The sequence below is a fragment of the Apteryx mantelli genome, chromosome 19 (assembly GCF_036417845.1).
Source record: "Apteryx mantelli isolate bAptMan1 chromosome 19, bAptMan1.hap1, whole genome shotgun sequence".
Classification (NCBI taxonomy): Eukaryota; Metazoa; Chordata; class Aves; order Apterygiformes; family Apterygidae; genus Apteryx; species Apteryx mantelli.
This window is the reverse complement of record NC_089996.1, coordinates 9,946,319-9,967,613: the sequence shown is the minus strand read 5'-3', so window position 1 is coordinate 9,967,613 and position 21,295 is coordinate 9,946,319. Positions and strand designations below refer to the sequence as shown.

The window sequence follows — 21,295 nt, the reverse complement described above, 5'->3', positions numbered from 1 at the left end:
TCTAATAGAAAGCAACACCTGTTTAATAGCACACACCAATGATTCAGGACAGAAAGAGAACAATGTTGTATCAAATTCAAATGGATGAGAAAAAACACTCTATAATAGGAAACAATGCCTAATTTCAGAAATTGGAAAAAACAGAGTCCCTAATCAGATCACACCATTGGGATTGATAAGGGACACAGCTTGCTTGTCAAGAATTCAGTTTTATGCTGAATTTGAAAGAGGACATTTGCCCAAGTGCATTTCCACCAGCTCTAATCTGGCATCTTAATTTAATACCAGTTTAAATACCCCTTCAGAAAAGCACCCATGATTAGAAATAGGGATGGACCCCTTGAAGCATGAACTCAAAGGCTTTCCAGAGCTTGAATTCTCACAGGGGGGAATACCCATTTTCTGATTCAGCACTCTTCCCTTGTCTTACAGGAGCGAGGACCTCCAGGGAGGTCCCTCAAAGTCCAAACTTGCTCCTGCCTTCCCGGCTTGTGCCCTCACTCACACAGAGTGAGCGGCTCTTGGGCACATCAGCCTTTGCCTCACGTTTTAGGGACAGCTTACCACTCCTCTTGCTCAGCAGAGACTAACATCACCAAATGGGATGAGTTTGCTTTCTCAGCCGGCATCAATACTGGGGCAGTCCATTCCTCAAATCGAAAAGCTTCGCTCTCTTGGGCCACATCAAAGCAAGACCCTTGCCACCCTAAGCCCTGCCTTCCCAGAAAAAGCTCCATTTTCAGTGCGGTCCGAGCAGAGACCATTTCCCTTTCTACAAATGCTCTCTGGACACCTGCATCAGCCTAGACAGTGTGGGAATGGATCAAAACCACAAGTGTCCTTTTACACGGGTCTAACTTGGATTGTGTCACCTTCAAGGTGCACTGCAAAACAACGCCTTTCTTGGCACGCGTTACCAGCAGAACAGTAACGCTGACACGTTTAACAACAGTTGGTAAAATGAGTCATCTCGCTTTGGATATTTCACCCATCCCTCTGGCTACAAATCACAAACGTTTACCTGCCCACTGATGGAAATTAAGGTCACCAGATGGCATGACTTGTCTCCGACAATTTTAGCTGCTCTCTTAAAGCATTCGGTTTTCAGCTGAGCTTGGATGGGGGAAGGAAAGCAGAAGAACCCCAGGAGCTTCTCTTCCCAAAGGCCTGCAGTGCAAAACCACAGAGGTCAGATTAGAGCAAAGCACTGCGCAGTGCCAGCCAGGGCAGGCGGGCCTCCAATGTTTGGCACTTGCTCTTTCCTGGGGACTACGTTTCTGGATTTTGCACCGACCATCTGGACGGGACCCAGCTCGGATCCCCATCACATGCTGCTCTGCCTTTACAGCAGCGTGGAAACACCCATTTCGGCTTCACCCGCAGCTTTAAACAAAAGCTCGTCAGCTCCTGCCAATCACCAGAGCTAATGACAGCCCCATCCCTGCTCCGTGCGTTTCCCGCTGCCAGAAATAGCGATTCCTGCCCATCCCAAGCGCAAACCCTTCCAACACGACAGCTGCGAGGCAGCTAAGAGCTGCAGGATTTCCGCGAGCTCCTGCCCCCCCTGCACCCGCCCCGCGTCGCTCACAGCCCTGGCCCTGCAAACGGGGAACGCGCCACGACACCAGCCGCCGCTTAAAAAGCTAAAACTAAAAGAGAGCGGTGCTGAGCAGGGACACGGCCGAGCGCCGAAGCACCCCCGGCGCCGGGGCGAGGAGGGAGGGCCAAACGCGGGACGCGGCCTCCTTTTCACGCGCGGCCCCGCCCGAGCCGGCAGCTCCCCGCGCCCCGCCCCCGCCCGCCCGCAGCCCGGAACGCAGCGCGCGCCGCTCCTGTTGCCGAGGGGACGCCGCCGCGGCGGTGCACCCTGGGAGCCAAGATGGCGGCGCGCGTGCTGCGGGGCCTGTGCCGGCCGCGGCCGCTCGCCGCGGGGCTCTCGCAGCGGGCCGCCGCCGGCGCCGAGTTCCGGAGCGCCTACAGCCTGGACAAGCTCTACCCGCCGCGGCAGGGCGAAGACGCCGGCGGCGGCGCGGGAGTGAGTGGCGGGGAGGGGGGGGGGGGAAGAAGAGCGAGGGGGCGGGGCTAAGCGTGGGGGCGGAGTGAGCGTGGGTCGGCGTGGCGCGGCGCTGGTGGGTTGGCGCTCAGCGGAGGGGGCGGGGTTCAGGGAGGGGCGGGGGCGGTGCGGGGGGCGGGGGCAGCATGGGCGGGCTTAGTAAGAGGGCGGGTCAGGGTGGGAGCTCAGCACGGGGAGGTGGGGAGCGTTGGTGGGCGGGGCTTAACAAGAGAGCGGGTCGGGGAGAGCTCGGTGCAGGGGCGGGGCTTAATGGAGAGGGGCGGGGCCTGCGTGGGCAGGTGGGGCTTGGGAGGAGCAGGTTAGGGTGGTGGCTCAGCGCAGGGGCGGGGCCTGTGCATGTGGGTGGGGCTTATCCCAGGGGCGGGGTCAGCCCGGGGAGGGCAGGGCACGGAGGCTGGTGGCGCTGAGGCAGGACACCAGGCCGGGGCATCGTGGCCCCCCAAGGCCTCAGCGCCGCTCCCGGCGCCCCGGGGGGGGTTGGGGCGACCCCACCCCCCCAGCACAGGCCCAGTGAAGGGCGAGCAGGGCAGGGCCTCGCTCCGGGCCTGACGCGGTCGCGCCACCATCTGCCTTCCCTAGGCTGAGACTAAGCCGGCGGCCCTCGACATTCCCGTGGGTGAGTCTCACCTCTGAAACGGATCCTGCCCCAGGCACTCGCGGCTGGGATTTGCCCCAGGTTACCTGCCCGGAGGTGGGTGAGGCTGCGAGGTACCCAAAGAGCGCGGTTACCTCTGGGAAACGGCTTAACGGTAACCAGTTAGCAAGGAGCTTCCCCAAACATTGGGAAATTACTCAAAGAACTAATCCAAAGTGTTTATTGTGCACAAAGGAGTCGCGTAGCAGGACGGTGCAAAGAGCCATGACCATGCTGTGTGCTCTGGCACAAGCTTTAAGAGCCATGGAGTATCCTTATGAGGACAGGCGAAACAGGACTGATAAAGGAAACAGGGCAAAAGGGTAATTAAAATGAGCAGGCTTGGACAAACAGGCTTCCCTCAGTCTTGCATACAGCATTTCGCATCACCTCTTTTCTCTGTTTTTTCTCTGCAGAAACAACTGTGGGGTTGTTTCTCCAGGTCAGCATGTGGCTATTCTTGTTTTTCAGATCGACTGACTATATCTTACTGCCGGAGCAGTGGTCCTGGTGGCCAGAATGTTAATAAAGGTATGAAAGATGTTCTTTGACTTTTAAGGAAAAATCCTAATCTTTTTGCAAGTATAAAAGTTGCTTCTTCAGTACTTTGTGTAAAATATTAAAAGCTAGAAATTAAAGAGCACTTTTGTGCCCGTTGTTAATTTTTCATTATTATCATCATTACCCCCATGTTCCTTAAAACATTTTAGCACAAGTTTAAAGGATCACAATGCCCAAGACCAGTGGAAGCATATTTTGATACTGTTCTCCTAAAAACACTCTTACTGCAGACATTGTTGCTAAGCTTGTCACATGAAACACCATCAGTTCACTGTCTAATTTGTTTTCATTAATCAAGAAACATCCAACATGCCAACTGGATTCTTAAACTTTCCCATACAGTAAACCCTCAGCTTAATTCAAATAAGAGAACTAAAAATACTTTCTCTTCTGCTGTTGCTGTTAAAGATAAGTCAGTTAGTGATGAGCAATAGCAGTAAGTCTCAGTGTCTAGAAAGGTAAATACCATGCAAGGTCTCCATAAAAATTGAGTTTCTCTTTTAGAGTGGTATGTAAAAAATGTAGCAAGGGAAATTGTGATTCATCAGGAAATTGCTGTTGGAATCATTGTATGTTCAAAGCCAGCTGTGAACAGATTCAATTATCTCAGAAAACTTAGCAATATGAGCCAATATGTTGAAATAAGAAAGTCTTTTTTCCTCCCCGCCCAGTGAATACAAAGGCAGAAGTTAGGTTCCACCTGGCATCAGCAGACTGGATTCCAGAAGATGTGAGACAAAAAATGGCATTGATGGTAACTACCTGCTTTCTTCCAGCCGTTGTTTAAATGTCACACTTTTAGCCAGAATGTGACAAGCATAACTAGGTTTCAGGGATCACCTCACATTTTTCCTTTTTTAGCACAGAAATAAGATAAACCGAGCTGGTGAGCTGATTGTGAACTCTGAAGAGAGTCGCTACCAAATGAAGAATTTGGCAATTTGTTTAGAAAAAATCAGAGTCATGGTTACAGAAGCTACCGAGAAACCCAAGGTGGTGTCTAAGGAGACTGCCCAGCAGCTCATAGCCAGGTATCTTTAACTGAAACAGCCTTTGATTTCAGAGGGATTCAGATTATCGTGTTACATGATTTAGTTTGCAGCCTGCCTAGACAATCGCCTTCATCGGGGAGAAGAGGCTTTCTGTCATTCTAGAAGCAGCTCTACAAATGCAGCAATAGGGTCTTTTGGTTAAAATAGTGCAGCATGGACAAAAAGCTGTTCATTCCATCAGGAAGCATTTTAATGTGATTTGGTAGTAGCTATTCATCTATTCAGTCCGCTCCTTTCCCCCCCCACCCCCCCAAAGAAAAACCAACAAAACCCACACACATACACACACACAAATCAGTGGCCCATTGAATCTTTTATCCATCTTCCACAGAGCTTTCCCTGATGCTCTTATAAAAAGTGCAAAATCTTCATGGGTGATGATGTCATTTCATTTTTGACTGAGGGAGGCTGAAGTAAGATTTGTTTACATCCATCTGACTGCGTAGATCTATATTAACTGTTTTCTTAGATAACTTCCAAGAGCAGGGACTGCATTATTCTGTCTACGGACATTTTTCAGCCCATTGCATCTATATTATAGCTGTGTTCAAACAGTTGGACACAAAGGTTTTCTATACACATTAAAAAAATCTTTCCATTTTGTTGTAGGGTGGAAAAAATGAACCGTGAACGACTGCGACAGAAAAAGATACACTCGAATATAAAACAGAGCAGGAGAGCAGACTTTGACTGAGAATTGCAGAGACAGAAGTCCTTGGCATACCATCTTTTGAAAGATACAATGTTGGCAACAACAGATGATACTCAACTCATGAGTTGCATTAAATAAAGCTGGTCCAAAAATGTAAATAAAAATATTCAACGTCTCTTTTTGAATCTAATGATACACTAACAGCCTGTTCAATAGTTATTTTGCAGAAAAATTATTGTTCGTGTTTGAGAGAAACCAAATATTCACGTTTCTGTCAGCCAGCTTGTCTTAAATTTTGTGTCCTTCATCGAACCTGTTATTTCTTACGAGAGCACCCTCTGCTGCTGAACAAACAGGAGGCATTGGATTCACAGGAAAAAGGGGAAGAGTAAAAACAGTCTAACCACTTATCTAAGCAGCAAATTTACTATTCACTATTTCAAGCAGTTTTCTTACATTTTAGTAAGTCAACTTTTCCTAGCAAAAATAATGTGTCATTTCATTAAATGAATGTAAAGCCATGGCAGGAATGTTGCTGGAGGCAATTACTTATGCAGCCAGATCTGTTAGCAAGCTTGAAGACAGAGACCATTCTGTAAATATAGGAGGTTTCCAACCCTTGAGATGGAGCACCATAAAACCTCTAGACTAAGTCTTACAATCTTCAAGCGTTCCTCATTAGTGAGCCCTATTTAAGTGGAACAAAGTAGTAGTATGCAGTGTCCTGTTGACAATAGACAAGATTTCACCAATACTGGAGCATTTAATTGGGGAAGTCTCATACAAAGTTTCTGAAATTAGATGTTTTTTCATTTTGCTGGAGTGCCCCAGTGGCCTAATGGATAAGGCACTGGCCTTCTAAGCCAGGGATTGTGGGTTCAAGTCCCACCTGGGGTGAAGATAATCATCGTTCTCTTAAATAAGAAAAAAATAAGGGTTGCTTGCACTGATTCCTTGAGTTTAATTAGCTTTCTCAGGGTATAATCAGGTATCCAGGTGCCTTGGAAGAGGGGAGTTTCCCCTCACACATTCAAGGTGAGGATTTACACATGCAAGAAGTAGGGGGCTCAGTCCCACATCACCCCCAAAATGGGCTGCAGCGGTGTACATCCTCTGAACCTGCTATTCCCAATGCCTCTTAATATCCCTCCAGGAAAACCCTGTACCTGCTCCAGCCAGGGAAGGACACCAGAATTTGTATCCCAAAAAGAGGGGAGAGGGAGAGAGTGAAAATGTGAAACCAGCTGCGACTTGAAAGGCTTTAGTCAAAGCAAGAAAAGTCACCAGGAGTTTAGGGGTTGAAAATCTCAGCGTACTTTTGGAGGAACTGAATGTTTCAGATTCCAAAAACTTCTTCCAAGACAAGATCATGCTTGTTCACTCACCTGGAAATGCACTTCTCATTCAGACCAGCCCCCCACAGCCTGCCAGAGCCCTGACGGATAACACATGCCGAGCCCTTCCCTCCTTCCCGCGACCTGGAAATGGAAAACCAGGCAGGATCAGCATGTATTTTCTGCACATCAGGGAAAGCAATGCTGTTCCCCAGCATGGGCCACCCAGCCTGACGAAGGTCAGCAGCTGACCCCACAAGCCAGGCACTGGGTGTGGGGGGTCAAGTGCTGCGGATGAACCTGCATGGGAGAACTGCTTTGAATCCCCCCAAAGAAAAGAGTCACCCCAGATGGGACTCGAACCCACAATCCCTGGCTTAGGAGGCCAGTGCCTTATCCATTAGGCCACTGGGGCTCCATTAAGCAGTATTTCTGGCACTGTCACTTAACTCTCTAATAGCCAAACGGAAATGCAAGGAGGATTATTTTCCCTATCATCGATCGAGGACCTGCTGGGGCTGGACGCCAGCCACACTCACCTCCCTTTTGCTCCCAGCACAAGCAAGAGTCAGCACCTCCCTCCCCAGACAACGCTCCTTTTCTCACTTGATCGCCTAGTTAAAAACGCCCGAGGAAGCCCCGGCACTACCCCCCCCCCGCAGTGCTCCGTGCGCCTTGCGCAGCCGGGACGAGCCGGGGGGGAGCGAGCAGCGGCGCCGCAGACCGCTGCAAAGGGCCGGGGGCGCCGAGGACCGACGCAGCCCTGCGGCCCCCGAGCAGCGGCGCCCAGCCCGGGGCGGCGGGCGTGTGGCGCAGCGAGCAGGGCGGCGGCCCGCGGCGTGGGAGTCCGCGGGTTCGAGCCCCCACTAGCGGGGTTTTGATGCTGAAAACCAGCCTGGTTGCCTCTGTCCTTACTGGATGCTACTTCGGGGGTGGGGGCAGCACCGCCCGGGTGCGGCGGCGTTCTGCTGTCGGCGCCCCCCACAGCAATCCTCCCCCACGGGACAAAAAGCCGCGGGTGACCCGGGTTAGCGTGCGAGGGACTACAAAGTAGTAGTATGCAGTGTCCTGTTGACAATAGGCAAGATTTCACCAGTACCGGAGCGTTTAATTGGGGAAGTCTCATACAAAGTTTCTGAAATTAGATGTTTTTTCATTTTGCTGGAGTGCCCCAGTGGCCTAATGGATAAGGCACTGGCCTCCTAAGCCAGGGATTGTGGGTTCGAGTCCCACCTGGGGTGACAGACATTTTCTGCCACCTCCGAGCCTGCCCCAGCGCCGCCTTTTCCCCCGTTTTCCGCCCTCCCCGGCTCGTTGCGCGGTGCCGCTCCCGCAGCGCTGCTCTGCGTCCTCGCAGCGCGCCCGCGCCGCCCCGCCGCGCTCCTCCCCCGCCCCGCGCTGAGCCCGCCCCCGGCGGCAGGCCGCGTGGCGCAGCGGGAAGGGCGCCCGCCCGCGGCGCCGGAGCTCCCGGTTCGCCTCCCTCCCCTGGCAGGGTTCGAATTTTGAAGGCCGCTGCTCCTGCCCTGGGGTGCAAAGAGGGGGCACAAATCCCCCCCGCGGGTGGAGGGGGGTTGAATCCCAAACCGGTTCCCTGCAGGTAGGAGGTTTTGCCCCCCTCGGGCAGGGGGTATTTTCTCACCCCTCAGGGTGTTATTGTCACCCCTGCAGTTGGTGGGTAGCAATGAAGTAACACCCAAGAGTCCACTTGTGTTTAAAACAACCACGAAGGGACACTCGAACCCTCAATCTTCTGATCCGAAGTCAGACGCCTTATCCATTAGGCCACGTGGTCCCTCGAACCCCTGCTGTGGGGCCAGCAGCAGGCAGGCCGGGGGTCCCGTGGGCCCCACAGGCCGGTTCCCTGCGCATCACCTGCACTCCGAGTCCTCCGGCATCGCCCAACGTGGCGGCCAGCGCAGGGGGTCCCGCACACCCCCGCCGCCTCCGTTCCCCCCGCGGCTGCCGACGGAGGCGGCGCTGTGCGGGCGCGCGGCGGGCCGGGGCGGTGACGCTGGCGTCTCTGCAGCACAGCAGCGCCCCGGCGAGCGGCACGGAGCACGGGACGGACACCGCGGGGCTCCCGCTTCTCTCCGTAGCGCCCCTTACACCATCCTCATGGCTGCTCCCCAAAATCCGGGCAGCTCAGCCAACCTTAAAAAACAAAGCATTTCCCCAAAACCAGCGCCAGGATTTTAATTTCTTCCTCAGCCGCCAGAGGTGTTGGGGGACACGTCGGTTCCTGGGTTACCTTCACCTCAGCCGCACCCATCGCGTCCTTCCCTAGCGTTTGGCAGCTACGTTGTCTCAGGAACGTCCTCCTTCGTGGCGTCCAGCCCAACGGCGACGACACCTTTGCCGAACAAAAACTGCGCAGGGGAGGGGTGAGGAGAAGCCGGGGCCCGAAAGCAGCTCTCAGGCCCCGCAGGCACATGAAGTTGTCCTGCACCTGCTGGCCTTGCTCCTCAGCACCAGCGAAAATCTCAGGGATTTAAATTAAGGAGATTAATTGTGTTTAATTAACAGGGTGAGTGTGGTGGCCAGCAGGGCGCTGAGTCAGCAGTGCAGGGGTGACCACGTGGCCTAATGGATAAGGCGTCTGACTTCGGATCAGAAGATTGAGGGTTCGAGTCCCTTCGTGGTTGGGTGGCTTGTTTTAATGTTGGGCCCATGGACACAGCCAGGAGAGCGAGGTGCTGGCCACGGCACCCATCCTCGGCCTCCAGCCTCAGCGAGGTGTTCAGGAGACCTGAAATGCCTGCTGCACAGGGGAAGCCAAGAGACCAGACCCTCTGAAAAAACACCCCAAGAGTCGCCCAGACTTATGAGGAATACCAAGAAACAAAAGTTCTTGCAAAACTTGCAAAAAAAAAAAAAATCTGCAAAAAAAACACAATCCCACCCTCCCCCTTCGGCCTGGCTGCAGCTTAAACCACCGGGCTGCAGCTAGCACCTCCCTGGTAGCCGGAGGGGCAGAAACCAGCTGGTCCCGGGCGGCACCAGCCTGCGGCGAACTCTGTGGCCACAGCATGAGAGTCCTTTCCTCCCACACCTATGGGAGAAAAAAAGAAAAAAAAGACTTAGAAACTTAGGTTTCGCTAGTCTAATATCACCCCGACCGCAATGGCCTTTTAAAACCCATTAGCACGGGAGGACCCTGCACTTTTCCTGCTCCGCAAAATTGGCCTTATCACGAACACATCCAAAGCCACACGCCAGAGCAGCACTTACCCAGCAACATCCTTGCGTAAGCGACTACATGGCCCGCAGCTAAGGCATCCTGTTCTCCTTTGCCCCTGGGCTTGGGGGCGGTTTGTGGTTGCTCCTCTTGGCTTTCCTTCCTCCCATCTTCCCCACCCTGGCCCTCTGCAAACTTCCCGTCTCTCCAGCAGCCTGGCTTTATTCTGGCTTCAAGGTGCGTTTCTGGGCTCTCACCTGGCATTAGACTCCTTAATTAAGATCTGTCATTAGGGATTAGCAATTCCTTCCCGTTGGCTGAACTCGGTGAGGTCCGGACGCGCCTCGGAGCGCTGTTTGTGGCACGAAAACGCGCAGGGAGGAAAGGGCACGGACAAAAGGCACCCTCACCCCAGATGGGACTCGAACCCACAATCCCTGGCTTAGGAGGCCAGTGCCTTATCCATTAGGCCACTGGGGCTGCATAAAACATGTGTCTGCATTGATGGAGAACGGCCCCAAATCCAGGGTCCCTTTGAACAGCAGCAGTGTGAGAGCACCATGCTGCGGGGACACAAAAAGCACACATGCACATGCACATGCACGCAGAGCTTCCTACCTGCTGCCGTCTCCTCCCCAGTGCCCCCTCGGAGCGCCGGCCTCGTCCCCAGCCCCGGGCACGGCGACACTATTTCTCTTGCAGCAACAAAGACTTGGAAACAGCCTTTAATCACTTCGGGCTCCCTGAAAAGGGAAACCGTGGGGAAACCTGCCCTCAAAGGGGAAGATGTACCAAGCGCAAAGGGCGGGGGCGGGGGCGTTTACCAAAAACAAAAAAAAAACAAAAACAGCCGACCACGAAGGGACTCGAACCCTCAATCTTCTGATCCGAAGTCAGACGCCTTATCCATTAGGCCACGCGGTCATTTGTGCTGCATCTTTTGCAGCTGCTGCTGCATCGCAGCATCACTTGCACCTGGCTGGATGCCCCCCATCAGAGACCCCAGCCCTGTCCCTGCTCCTCAGTCCCATCCCAGGTCCCCAGTCCCGTCCCCACTCCCCCAGACACCGGCTCCTCTGCCAAGGCACCAGCACTGCAGCACCCGGCTTGCCAGGGCCACGGTGGGATGCAAAGCGGGAATCCGGGAAGATGTGGTCAGGGAAGGACTGTCCATTGCTGCAGCTGGGTGGCTGTGGGGAAACCAAGCATGAGCCTTGCCCGCTGCGATTGCTGGACCCAGGGGACCAGGGCTCAGGTGCTTTGTGGGGGTAGAGGCAGAAGGAGGGTGCTCTGCAGGGAGGGCTCCCTCTGAGCACCCAGGTCATCCCGTCTCCTCGCCCAGCCCCACAAGCACCACCCAAATTCAGCACCCCCTTCTCTGTTCTTGGCTGCTCTTCTCCCAAAGCCACAGCTGCGGTGCAGGGGCTGCCTGGCTGGCTTTATATTTTCAAGATGAACCCACAGCTATCAGAGAGCCTCGACTCCTGGGCAGCGGTGTGTGCATAGCAGCATGAAGCCAGGAGGGGTCTGCAAGTCAGACCGTGGAAGCTGGGGAGGGTTGGGGGTTTCCCACAGAGAGGGATGATGGACAAGACCAGGGGAACATGGAGAAGGCAAACAGGGAACGCCTGTCCCCCATTTCTCATTGCATGGGGGCTGGGGGATTGAAACCCACTGAAAGCACCCCAGAGCGCACTGCAACGGGAGGGACATGTGCGCGGTGCAGCCGAGGACCTTGCTGCAGGTACCAAAAATTTATGAAAGTTGAGCAATGGGGCAAATCCACAGAATTACAGCCCAGTCCCACACACATTTCACCAGCTGCTGGCAAACATAAGGGATTTCTGGAGGCCAAGCCACCTCTAGCACCACTCTGTGGGGTCACCGTGGTCCCACCTCCAGTAACGCTGTCACCCCCCAGCTCCTACAACCAACACAGCCCTCCAGCCAGGTCATCCTCTCCTTTCCCCGTGCCCCATAAGCTTCCCACTGCCCCTCCACCTCCTATCTCAGACACAACACTCAGGTGCCAGCTACAGTGTCCCATCAGGATGGGACTTTCCAAGTACCCATGAGTTGGAGACATTGCCTCCTAAGGGAACCACCGCTTTAAGCAGCTGGAAGGAAAACGGCCTCTCCTCCACCTCCCCGGGAGCCCACCATGCCGCTGCAGCAGACTCTCAGCCCTATACACAAGACAAGATTTGCTCTTGAGTGGCTCTGGCTCCCAGCTTTTTCTTTGTGGAGCTGAGTGCTTTCTTTTCCTCTCCCTCAAATTGTTGGAAGTTTTTTAATGACATTATACCCTACCACAACAAAAGGCTGCTCCCAAGAGCTGGCTGAGTGCATCAAACCATTAGCAAATTCTTCTTCCAATGCAAATAAATACATAAAAAGTCTAGCTTTTGTTTACAAAATTTCCATCCCTCATTAATAAATATCAGATAACCATCTATGTAACAAATGACGTGTCTTGGAAACTGTTTATAAGATGCACAGTACCACTTGCACCCTTATTCAGAAGCAGGAGAAGATGCAGCGAGCTTTTATAGCTATCCTCACCCTCTCTCTTGGGACAGGTAAGTGCAAGAGCATTAGAAAAACTTTGACGAATTCTGTTCTTGCCTATGTGAAACGGGCTTTTCCTGTGCTAATGATCGTTTTCATATCCACAGCTCCACACCCTTTCTCTGTTAATACATGTCTCTCCCACAGGCTAGTCCTTTCCTGATTAGGTGCATTTTATTCTAGCAGGGGCTGCTCCCGGGTACGTTTGTACGTACTACGATGTTATTAAGCACCTGAACATTTCCTCTTCCGACAAGTTGAATACACGTGTGCTGCCAAAGAGAAACTGGAAGGAGCCTCTGGAAGTGAAGATGGATTTTATGCTGATGGCTATTCTCTCTGTGGTAAGGAAGCAAAAACTGCTGTCCAGTCTTTACAAGAGAAAGCTCTGCGCAGCTGCTAGATTGGAGCTGCTGGTTTTCCTAGAGGGGCCAAGTCACGCGCGGCCGCGGGTGTGAGAATCTGCCCCTACCGTTTCCTCGTCAGCCTTCTGCTGTTTGCAAGCATTTTTGGAGGGTCTAGAATATTTTCCCCCACCTACTTCTAGAAAAAAGCTTGGAGGGAGGCCCAGACAAGCAGTCCATTTTATAGCAGGCTCTAGGAACAAGCATACTGAGTCCCTCTGGGTCCCAGAAATAGCCGTAAACCAAGCCGTAACTGAGCAATTCAGGCAGGATCGCAGGGCGCTGGAGTGTAAATGTTAACGGCCATCTATTTTTTTCAAACTCTTGGTTCTTATGCTCTCATTTTCCTGTTCAGCCGTAGCACCAAGATCTCCAGCTCTCCTCCTGAGCCGTTTCTACAGTCTGAGCTGTCCACTGAGCAGTGACAGCTGCCGAGCTCTGCATCGTGTTTACCTAAGGAAATCGGCTAAATATCTTCCATTTTGTTTCTTTTCTTCAGGTTGAAAAACTCCAGACTGTCACTTTTTACTTCGTGTTGGGCTTGGTAGGTTCCTTGAAACCGTTTCTGTCCTGTGACAACCAGCACGGTTGCTGGTGCTGAGCCCAGCACTCACTTCTCTCCTGCGATTTCTTCCCCCAGGAGTGGACGAACACTTTAGTGACTTGGGACCCACGGGATTTCTGTAACATTTCCAAAGTTGTTCTGCCACTGGATGCGTACTGGTCCCCCCCAGTCTTCTTTTTAGAAGAGTAGGTTCGCATTTCATTTTTATCCACTGGCTTAAGAGAAATGCAATGGATGCAAACTGTTGGTGATATTGCAGGAAATGGGATGAATTCATGTGATTAAGGGCTATTCCCATGAGCTAACTCTGCCTTACAGCAACAGGGACCGCAGGCTAGACAAAGCACTTTGTGGCTCTGTAATGTTGTAACATCTCCAGAAATGCCACATCTGGGCTACAGCGAAAGCTGAGGAAGCAGAGACCAGCAATGCAGTGGAATGAAATTACCTTTAGCATTTTTTACAAGGTGCAGAATAGACGGTTCGGGATCTAATAGAGGGTTGGGAGCAGCCGCTGGCTCTTTGGGTGTGGGGGGGAAGGAAGGGGAAGCCCTGCAGCACAGCAGCGAGCTGAGCAATGAGCCTTTGCCGCAGGCAAGAGTGGGAAAGAAAGGGGAGAGCAAGGAGTTTCCACAGGAGCTGCAGGGGGAGCAAAGCAGCTGCCCTGCGTGTGAGCTGTGCAGATTCAGCTACTGCAAACCTTAGTGCAGAGGCACTTACCAGCCCTTCTCCAAGCCCCACATCTCCTCCCCTTGCCGCCCTCCTGCTACACCTCCTGGCTGGGTGACCATGCAGAGCCACCCCAATGGGACGCTTGCAGCCCAAGCTTTTGTCGATTGAGGAGCATTGCAGCATCTTGGAGCTATGATGCTCTTGACCCCTTGATTCCTCCAGAGTCAACGAACAGAAGTCGAACAAACTGGAGTACTCGGTTGTCACGCACAATGGCGTCTTCAACACAACCCTGCCCTTCCAGGTTACCGTCACATGCAGCTTGAAGATCCTCAGGTTTCCATTTGACACCCAGACGTGCAACATAAGCATGGCTTCATTTCTCTATCCAGGTACGGTGACAAGCTAGGTTTGATCACAACAGGGCTGTATTTGCAGGAGGAGGCATAGATGAGATGAACCCTGGTTACCACCTGGGTTCCTCAGCAGCACCACATGCTTCCATTTAGTTAGGGAGGTTGAGGTCACGTAGCACCAGGGCAAATGAGCTAGAACAGAGTCATGCCATTTTGGCGCCTCTCCCAGCAATGTTGCTGGAAGCATCTGGGCTGCTCTCTAGCAAGTCTTCCTCCTGGTACTGGTCTGCCTTACCAAGCGACTAGATAGGCTTATTGCAACAAGAGTACTTGTTCGCATATGACTTTGCAGGACTGATCTTTAAACATATCTGAAAACCATGAAAACTTGAGGAAATTAAGGACAGAATTTCAGGGAGCCAAATCTGCCCATCAGAGTTACTCCCAACAAGAAGGGCTGAAAAACAAGCAGAGGTGACATGAAAACCTCCAGCTCCCATTCACAAAAGATAATTGCCTTAATTCACCAGGGACTCCCTCTGATCCACAGCCCTAGAGGTCCCAGCCAAGTGCCTTCACTGGAGTCCTTTTAAATTTCTCTTGGATAAGGTGTGCAATGAACCCCAGGAGTGGAAGAACCATAGCCTTTCCCCATCTACGTGCACCTTGGTTTGGGAGGGCAAAGGGAGAGGAAATGACTGACCTCCAATGAAACTCTGAATTGCTGCAACATCTCTCCTTTTCTCCCATCTGCCCAAGCAGTAACGGACCTTGTCACGAAGATGAGACGGACACCAGCTGAGATGAAGAAAATGAGCCACACTTACTTCTTAAATGATGGAGAATGGAAGTTTACCAACCTGAGCATCATCGAATATGCAGAAAAGATGGATGATGAACAATTTTCTGTGACGACCTATATGGTACAGCAGTACTTTCATGTTATGTTGCACTGATTTGAAAAAAAAAAAACAACATTAGAGAGCATTGCCTGAAGATGAAAGCATTGGTTTTTTTTAAACGCAAGGGACATTTTGTCTGTTGTGTTCTCACAAGACTAAGTAACACCCCCAAAGAGTTTTGTGAGTCTGAAACATCTGAATAGTTTTGCAACTGAAAAAAGGAGATTTTTCTCTGCCTGGACCTCAAAGCCATCCCAGGGCTGCTCCCAGATGCCACCATGAAGGCCAAGCTTATAAACCCAGCCAGACCCAGCTGAGTCCCACCGGAGGCACATGGCTGAGTCTGTTCCTCACTCTCATCCTGGCAGAGCTCATTGGACAAGGGTCCTAAATGCCTTTCCCTAAATGAGACCCACCAACAAGGCTTGCTGCACTATATTATCATGTCCAAATCTCACCAGCAGGTACTCGAGAAGGGATCAGACAGTTGAGAGCACATGTACTTCAGAGCCATGGTCAGAAATATTGCCTACAGAATTCAGGGCTCTGCCACACAGTAAATCCAGGATGCATCCGGCTTGCTGCCCCCATGCTGCGAAGCTGAGGTGTCCAGAACCTCTCAGCCCCGCTGGCTGCTCTGTGCTCCATTTGTGCCCAGACAGTCAAATATCTCAAACCTTTAATTTTCGCTCAAAACATCCAGAAAAAAAAAAAGAGGGGTGGGGGCTAGCGGACAGCAAAGTCTGCTGCCCTACCTTGCCAAGGAGGAAGAGGCGGGAGCCAACAACACAGACATTTCTTTTAGACTGCAACACGGAAACAGAGCAGGTGTTGAAGCAACTCCAAGGGCCTTTCTAGAAGGCAGGGGGAAAGAAGGCTTATCGCAATGCATTGAGCTGATAGAGGTATCCCAGGCCTTATACCACGAAGATCAGCATTCACCCAATCCAGCACATTATCTTTTGCTTACCTAAATTTTGCCCTTCTTCTTTCACAGATTTCCATGGAGAGACGACCCATTCTGTACGTTCTGAATCTGATCCTCCCGACGTGTGCCCTGTATCTGCTGGATATGGCTGTGTTGTTTGGACCCAGCTCTCCCGAGGAAAAAATTGGTTTCCAGATTGCCATCATCCTCGGCAGTTCCATGTTGGCTGTGATCCTTAACAACATCCTTCCAACTTCCTCCAATGAACCACCCGTAATAGGTATTCGTCTTTACTGAATAAAAACTAACTGATTTTAACTCAGATACCAACTTTAAGGAAGGTAGTAAGGCATTTATGGACACATTCATGAACACTGAAGTCATGAACAGCTAAGTTTTATCAGCTTACTAGAGACAGAAATTTCCCCCTCCACCATCAGGCAACTGAGCACAGACAATACTATAGATTAAAAGAAAATTATGCCAATTATCAAGTGCTTTCTTTGCTTTTGTATTGTTTTGCAGTGGTATTTTTCCTAGGCACCCTCCTGCTAATGATCATGGCTGTGTTAGACACCCTTCTCCTGTTGTATCATCAGCACAACTTAGGCAAGGTTCCCAGAAGCTTCCAGAAAGGTAAAGCAACTAATAATCTTTTAAACAAGCAGATTAGGTTACCTGCACTTTATGGCAGGTTTCTTTGAGTGAGGGCGGGTTTCCTCAGGGCAACCACTGACCCAAACAGTATCAGTCTTGGTACTCATCCCCTAATCCCCCAATATTGACATTTGCTCTTTGCAGATGCGTGCACTGAGACAGCAATGAAAGACATGAGCAACCAGACCACAAAATACCTTGAAAAGGAATGCACAGAACTGCTTAACCTTCCCAAGACCCAGGAAAAAGGGCAGCAAACCAGGCACTGCTGTGCACCAAAAAAGCAAAACCCAGTTCTGCCAGTTCTGCAGAAGGTGATTCTCTACGGTCACTTCATCTTGTCACTGTTGTTTTTTATTATTGTTTTTATAAAATGGAGCAGTTAGAGACCAGCTCTCTGCCCTGCTCATTCAGTTTGCCTCCATCTTGTTGCTTCTACTCCCTCCGCTGCAAATTTTTTTCCTGCTTGATTCATAGAGCTGAAGCTGTTGTAGTCACCTAAATTTAAGAAAAACAGGCCATAGGACCTGCAGGGTAAGTGCTTTGTACTCTAGTTCAGTAAAACTATACATACTCTTAAAGCATTTGAGGGCTAGCAATTTGAATAAAAGAATGGTGGAATTGAGGGAGAATACCTTCATTCCCTCTGATAGGAATCTTTACCACAAACGTGACTACACGCCCCTTATGACAATCAAAAAAGGGAGTTAAGGCAGTTCTTCTCTTATGGAAATGTTTCGGTTTTGGGAAAGGTGTTTAAGAATTCCACCTATTTGAAATAAATAAATAAATTGATGCAAGTCTGAAGCGTTTGTCCCATTGCTTCAATGAGTTTCAGTGAGATCTATATCATTCAAAGTCCGGGACAGGAGTAAGATGATCACCAGAATTAAAGGGGTAATACTTGGGATGTTTTAAAAATCAAACTTCAGAACCTACATGGCTCAAGACCTCTCAACTCCTTCAACCAGTGTTCATAACATTTATACGGTGATCTTTCACATGAAGAACTCATTTTGCAATTGGTTGCACCTACTCCACCACAAGCTACCTAGAAAACAGCCCTACACTGCTGCTTGTAAAACTACTGCGATTTTATCTCCCAGTGTGTAGTAGATCACTACTAAACACACCCCAGCATCACGAAAGGCAGTGCAAGTCCATCTTCTGAACAACTTATTCCCCTGCAGAGGCAGAGTAACTACATTCCCTGTATTGTGTGGTTACAGGAGTGAACAGATGGTTTATCTGCACTACAGAAGATGCAGTGGGACTCAGGTTTATTGTCAAGTTAGCTAGCATCTTGGTACTTGCTACAAAAGCAAGCTCAAAAAAAAAAAAAAACCCACAAAAAAACAAAAAAAAAACAGACAAAGACCAAGAAAACTAGATTATTTGCATGTCCATAAATATATATATTGTTCCATGTTTCTCAAAACCTTGCAACCCCGTAACTAAGATCTAACCCATCAGACAGGAGGGAAAGCACTTTATTTAAAAGATTCTAGAATCTGGCAGTCATTAGATAAACTGCTTCCAGGCAACTTTACAGATCAGCAATTGGTTTGTGTGGCCAGTATGGGTACTTCTCCTTGTCCAGTTTGGTTTCAGGGAAGGCTTCATGTAAGTCTTCAAGCGTCATCTGTTCAAAGGGAATCATGCTTCTGAGCTTCTGAAGCTTGAAATGGGAGCAGAGACAAACATGTTATAAGTCAGTTGTCAGCAAGAAAGAGTAAAACACACACAAGTAAGAACAAGGGTTTTGCCAAACTGGGTTAAAGAGAATATTCACTGAGCAAAGTCCAGACTTACCTCCTGCTCATACTGGGCAATACGAGCTTTGGAAGCCTGCACATATTCAGCAGTGCTCTTTGTCTGCAGGAAAGCAGAGGCCATGGTGAATACACTTATGGTAAAGACAGTGAGCTACAGTGAACCTGCCATCCCTTGTTTTAAGTTTGCATCAATTCGGTATCATTACATTAGAAAAGTGGGCAGAATCTTGATCAAATCCCAAATAGCCAAACCTTTCCAAGTGCAGAGATCCTGTTGCTTAGCCAAAAGCCAGAGACATGTACAAAGATCAGAGCCGTGCTCTGTCTCAAACTGCCCTGCCTTCCAAAAGCAGATGCACATACAGAAAATACCATCCCTCTCAGCCCTTCCCATCTTCACAGAAGTCAAAGACAACCCCAGCATTAGGGAACAGTTTAAACACTTACAGCTTCCTGTTCTTGGGCATCAACTTTGGCAGTTTGTGTATCCACTGGCTCAGGAACCTTTAGCGCACTGAACTGTAAATTGAAAGAGAAATTTCCAAACAGTTTGCTTTATTGAAATAATCCTTCACATCAGAGTCATTTTCCCTAGCAGCAAAGTAGCATTTTTTCCTTCCTAGGATATGCTCACAACCATTTAAGTTACCAGGCTTTCTAAACCTGATCACTGCAGCTCAAATGTGCACTTCACAAGCAGCATTGCTTTCAGCTCTCAGTTGAGCAATCTATTCTATACTGCATACCATCAGCAGGACCCTTCCTACCACACACATTCATTGTAGCATTGCAGAGAGCAAAGCACAGTATCACGAGGAAACAAGAAACTCTGATATCAAAAATTTATCATATCACAGGCTTATTTCCCCCAAGACAAGTTCCCAGATGCATCTGAGGTCAGTGGATCCTTCCAGCCTTGCAGTAGCCAGTTCTCATCCTGCCAATGGCACCATGGCACCTTCAGCAAAAGCCTTGCTCATTCTTTTCAACTCCTGTTTGTATAGAGGATGGCAGCCCCTGCGGGCATCAGAGTTAGCTTTACACACTTCATGGTGTGCAGAGCCATATTCATGACCTTCTCCCACTCAGTGTGTTAGACGAACATTTAAAGTATTTTTCTAAAGACAGGCAGTCCCTGAATTCACTCCCATGGCCAACAGAATTTATGAAGTTTTGCTTCATCAGCTTTCTTGCCGTACAGTGCCACAGGATTCACCCTGAAGGATGGTCCTGAAATGATCTTCTCAAGGTTAGCTACACAAATCTGCAGAATGTAAAGCAGGGGCAGCTGCCTGCCAGAAACAAACAAATAACCCATTCTGGTGTTGTCTGCTCAACACCAAATACGTTTGCCGTTAACAAGAGCAACACACAACTGAGAAACATACTCACCTTCTTCTGAAACTCATCCACCATGCCAGCTTTAGCAACAGTAGCCTTGTAATAAGCCCAGTCGATAGTCGGGGGTTTCTCTGGCAGGGAGGCCAACCTATAAAGACAAAGGACAGCAGTCACCACCAGCTCTAGAAGCAACCTTCTAGAGTTATCTTTCACTCTGTGCCACAGTTACTCTCCAGAGCATCAACAGAGCCTGCTAAGTTTAACTGTAAATCTCTTCAGATCCCCCACTAACAAGAACCGATGAACCAATTCGGCAAATTCCTCCGTCCTTGAAATGGATTTTTTTATACAGACAAGAAGAATTCAGCCTACGGCCCTGCTCCACTTCCAATCACCAATGACTACAGCATCTCTCAATATAGCATTATGAGAAAAGACTAGGCAGTTTTTAAAGTATTGAATTAGAGACAATCAACAAGATTAACTGTAATAGCCAACAACATTTGGATCAAGCATTCCAGAAGACGCACCAATTTGTGCATCATTCGACAGAATAGCAAAGCTTTCTAAAAGCTTTTTCTGACTCACCAAAGCAACCTGATTTCATAGAACTGCTTTTTCACATTGCAGTGATTGCTTTAATCTGCAGAAGATCAAGTAAAGAATATCTGCCAAGAAAACTGCCGTCTCTGTCTCGGAAGTGACCTGTTTTAATGACTTTCAGAACAGTTTTGCAGCACTGAAATTACTGGCACTGGTTCAAGCCAGTACCGCAAAAGCTGAACAGTTCAACTGAAGGGTTGAATCACTGCACACACAGGCAAGTGCTCACCGAGCCGAGAGCGCATCGCTGCGGGTTTTCAGGGCGTTGAACATGGCTTTCTGGTTCGAGGGCACCCTCTCTGAGAAGGCCGCCCAGTCAATGGCCTTGATAGCAGCTCTGCGGCCTGCCATGATGTCCGGGCTGCGCCAAGGGGAGATCACACCAGGTGGGTTACGCCGGGCAGTACACGCCGGTAACCGCGGGGCTGCAGAGAGCGGCTCCCTCCTTCCCGCCTCGCTGCACCAGGAGACACGCTGCCTCACGGGCACCGAGCCGGCCCTACCAGGCCCCCCCAGGGAGCAGACTGGAGCTGGGGCAGTGGGACATGGGGGCACCGCTCCCGGGAGCTGGGCTGCACCAGGGTCCCCAGCCCAGCCGCCCCGGGGGCCTCGGACCCTCTTCCCCACCTCGGGCATTCCCAGGGCCCGGATCCCCCCTCGGTACCCCCAGGGCCTCGATTCCCCCCCCTCCCCAACGCCCCCCCCCCCCACCCAGGCCCCATGACCCATTCGCCCCACAGGCCCTCACCGGCCCTATGGCCCATCCGCCCCTCCAGCCCGATGGCCCGTGTCCCCCCCGGCTCCCCCGGTCCTAAGGCCTGTTCCCCCTCACCCCGGCTCCCCCTCGCCGGCCCCCCAGCCTGCCTCCCCCCGGCCAGGCCCGGCCGTTCCTCCCCCCCTCACCTTCACTGACCGCCACAACCGTCACCCTGCGGTTGACGCGAGCCGCCGGAAGTCCCACCCGCACTGACCAATCAGAGGGCAGCCTCTCCCCGGAAGGCTTCTCTTCCCCTCTTCCGCCCTCTTCACCCCGCCGCCCGGA

The 21,295-nt window shown here is 50.9% G+C and overlaps 3 protein-coding genes and 7 non-coding genes across 11 annotated transcripts; 5 read left to right on the top strand and 5 right to left on the bottom strand.

The window, feature by feature from the left end:
- The first annotated feature begins 1,850 nt into the window (after window positions 1-1,850).
- MRPL58 (mitochondrial ribosomal protein L58) lies at window positions 1,851-5,163 on the top strand. The gene is made up of 6 exons (XM_067308196.1): window positions 1,851-2,035; window positions 2,654-2,690; window positions 3,180-3,239; window positions 3,941-4,023; window positions 4,131-4,300; window positions 4,931-5,163. The coding sequence occupies exons 1-6, from the start codon at window positions 1,880-1,882 to the stop codon at window positions 5,013-5,015; spliced, it is 591 nt and encodes a 196-aa protein (XP_067164297.1). The 5' UTR covers window positions 1,851-1,879; the 3' UTR covers window positions 5,016-5,163.
- A 634-nt stretch (window positions 5,164-5,797) lies between these two features.
- TRNAR-UCU (transfer RNA arginine (anticodon UCU)) lies at window positions 5,798-5,870 on the top strand. The gene has a single exon. It is a non-coding gene; the product is annotated as a tRNA-Arg (tRNA).
- Window positions 5,871-6,649: 779 nt separating this feature from the next.
- On the bottom strand, window positions 6,650-6,722 carry TRNAR-CCU (transfer RNA arginine (anticodon CCU)). The gene has a single exon. It is a non-coding gene; the product is annotated as a tRNA-Arg (tRNA).
- Window positions 6,723-7,475: 753 nt separating this feature from the next.
- TRNAR-CCU (transfer RNA arginine (anticodon CCU)) lies at window positions 7,476-7,548 on the top strand. The gene has a single exon. It is a non-coding gene; the product is annotated as a tRNA-Arg (tRNA).
- A 476-nt stretch (window positions 7,549-8,024) lies between these two features.
- TRNAR-UCG (transfer RNA arginine (anticodon UCG)) lies at window positions 8,025-8,099 on the bottom strand. Its single transcript has one exon. It is a non-coding gene; the product is annotated as a tRNA-Arg (tRNA).
- A 777-nt stretch (window positions 8,100-8,876) lies between these two features.
- TRNAR-UCG (transfer RNA arginine (anticodon UCG)) lies at window positions 8,877-8,949 on the top strand. Its single transcript has one exon. It is a non-coding gene; the product is annotated as a tRNA-Arg (tRNA).
- Window positions 8,950-9,889: 940 nt separating this feature from the next.
- Window positions 9,890-9,962, bottom strand: TRNAR-CCU (transfer RNA arginine (anticodon CCU)). The gene has a single exon. It is a non-coding gene; the product is annotated as a tRNA-Arg (tRNA).
- A 371-nt stretch (window positions 9,963-10,333) lies between these two features.
- Window positions 10,334-10,406, bottom strand: TRNAR-UCG (transfer RNA arginine (anticodon UCG)). The gene has a single exon. It is a non-coding gene; the product is annotated as a tRNA-Arg (tRNA).
- Window positions 10,407-11,973: 1,567 nt separating this feature from the next.
- Window positions 11,974-16,174, top strand: LOC106485657 (5-hydroxytryptamine receptor 3A-like). Its single transcript, XM_013944080.2, has 7 exons — window positions 11,974-12,061; window positions 12,234-12,394; window positions 12,954-12,998; window positions 13,095-13,204; window positions 13,914-14,083; window positions 14,807-14,970; window positions 15,947-16,174. The coding sequence occupies exons 1-7, from the start codon at window positions 11,974-11,976 to the stop codon at window positions 16,172-16,174; spliced, it is 966 nt and encodes a 321-aa protein (XP_013799534.1).
- Window positions 16,175-18,008: 1,834 nt separating this feature from the next.
- On the bottom strand, window positions 18,009-21,259 carry ATP5PD (ATP synthase peripheral stalk subunit d). 2 transcript variants are annotated; one of them, XM_067308173.1, is made up of 6 exons: window positions 21,157-21,259; window positions 20,483-20,614; window positions 19,702-19,798; window positions 18,757-18,828; window positions 18,347-18,409; window positions 18,009-18,212 (listed from the first exon to the last, which is right to left on the bottom strand). In XM_067308173.1, the coding sequence occupies exons 2-6, from the start codon at window positions 20,602-20,604 to the stop codon at window positions 18,081-18,083; spliced, it is 486 nt and encodes a 161-aa protein (XP_067164274.1). In that variant the 5' UTR covers window positions 20,605-20,614; window positions 21,157-21,259; the 3' UTR covers window positions 18,009-18,080. The 2 variants fall into 2 exon arrangements, with proteins under 2 accessions (XP_067164274.1, XP_067164275.1); XM_067308174.1 differs by having other exon boundaries at window positions 21,167-21,233.
- Window positions 21,260-21,295: the final 36 nt, after the last annotated feature.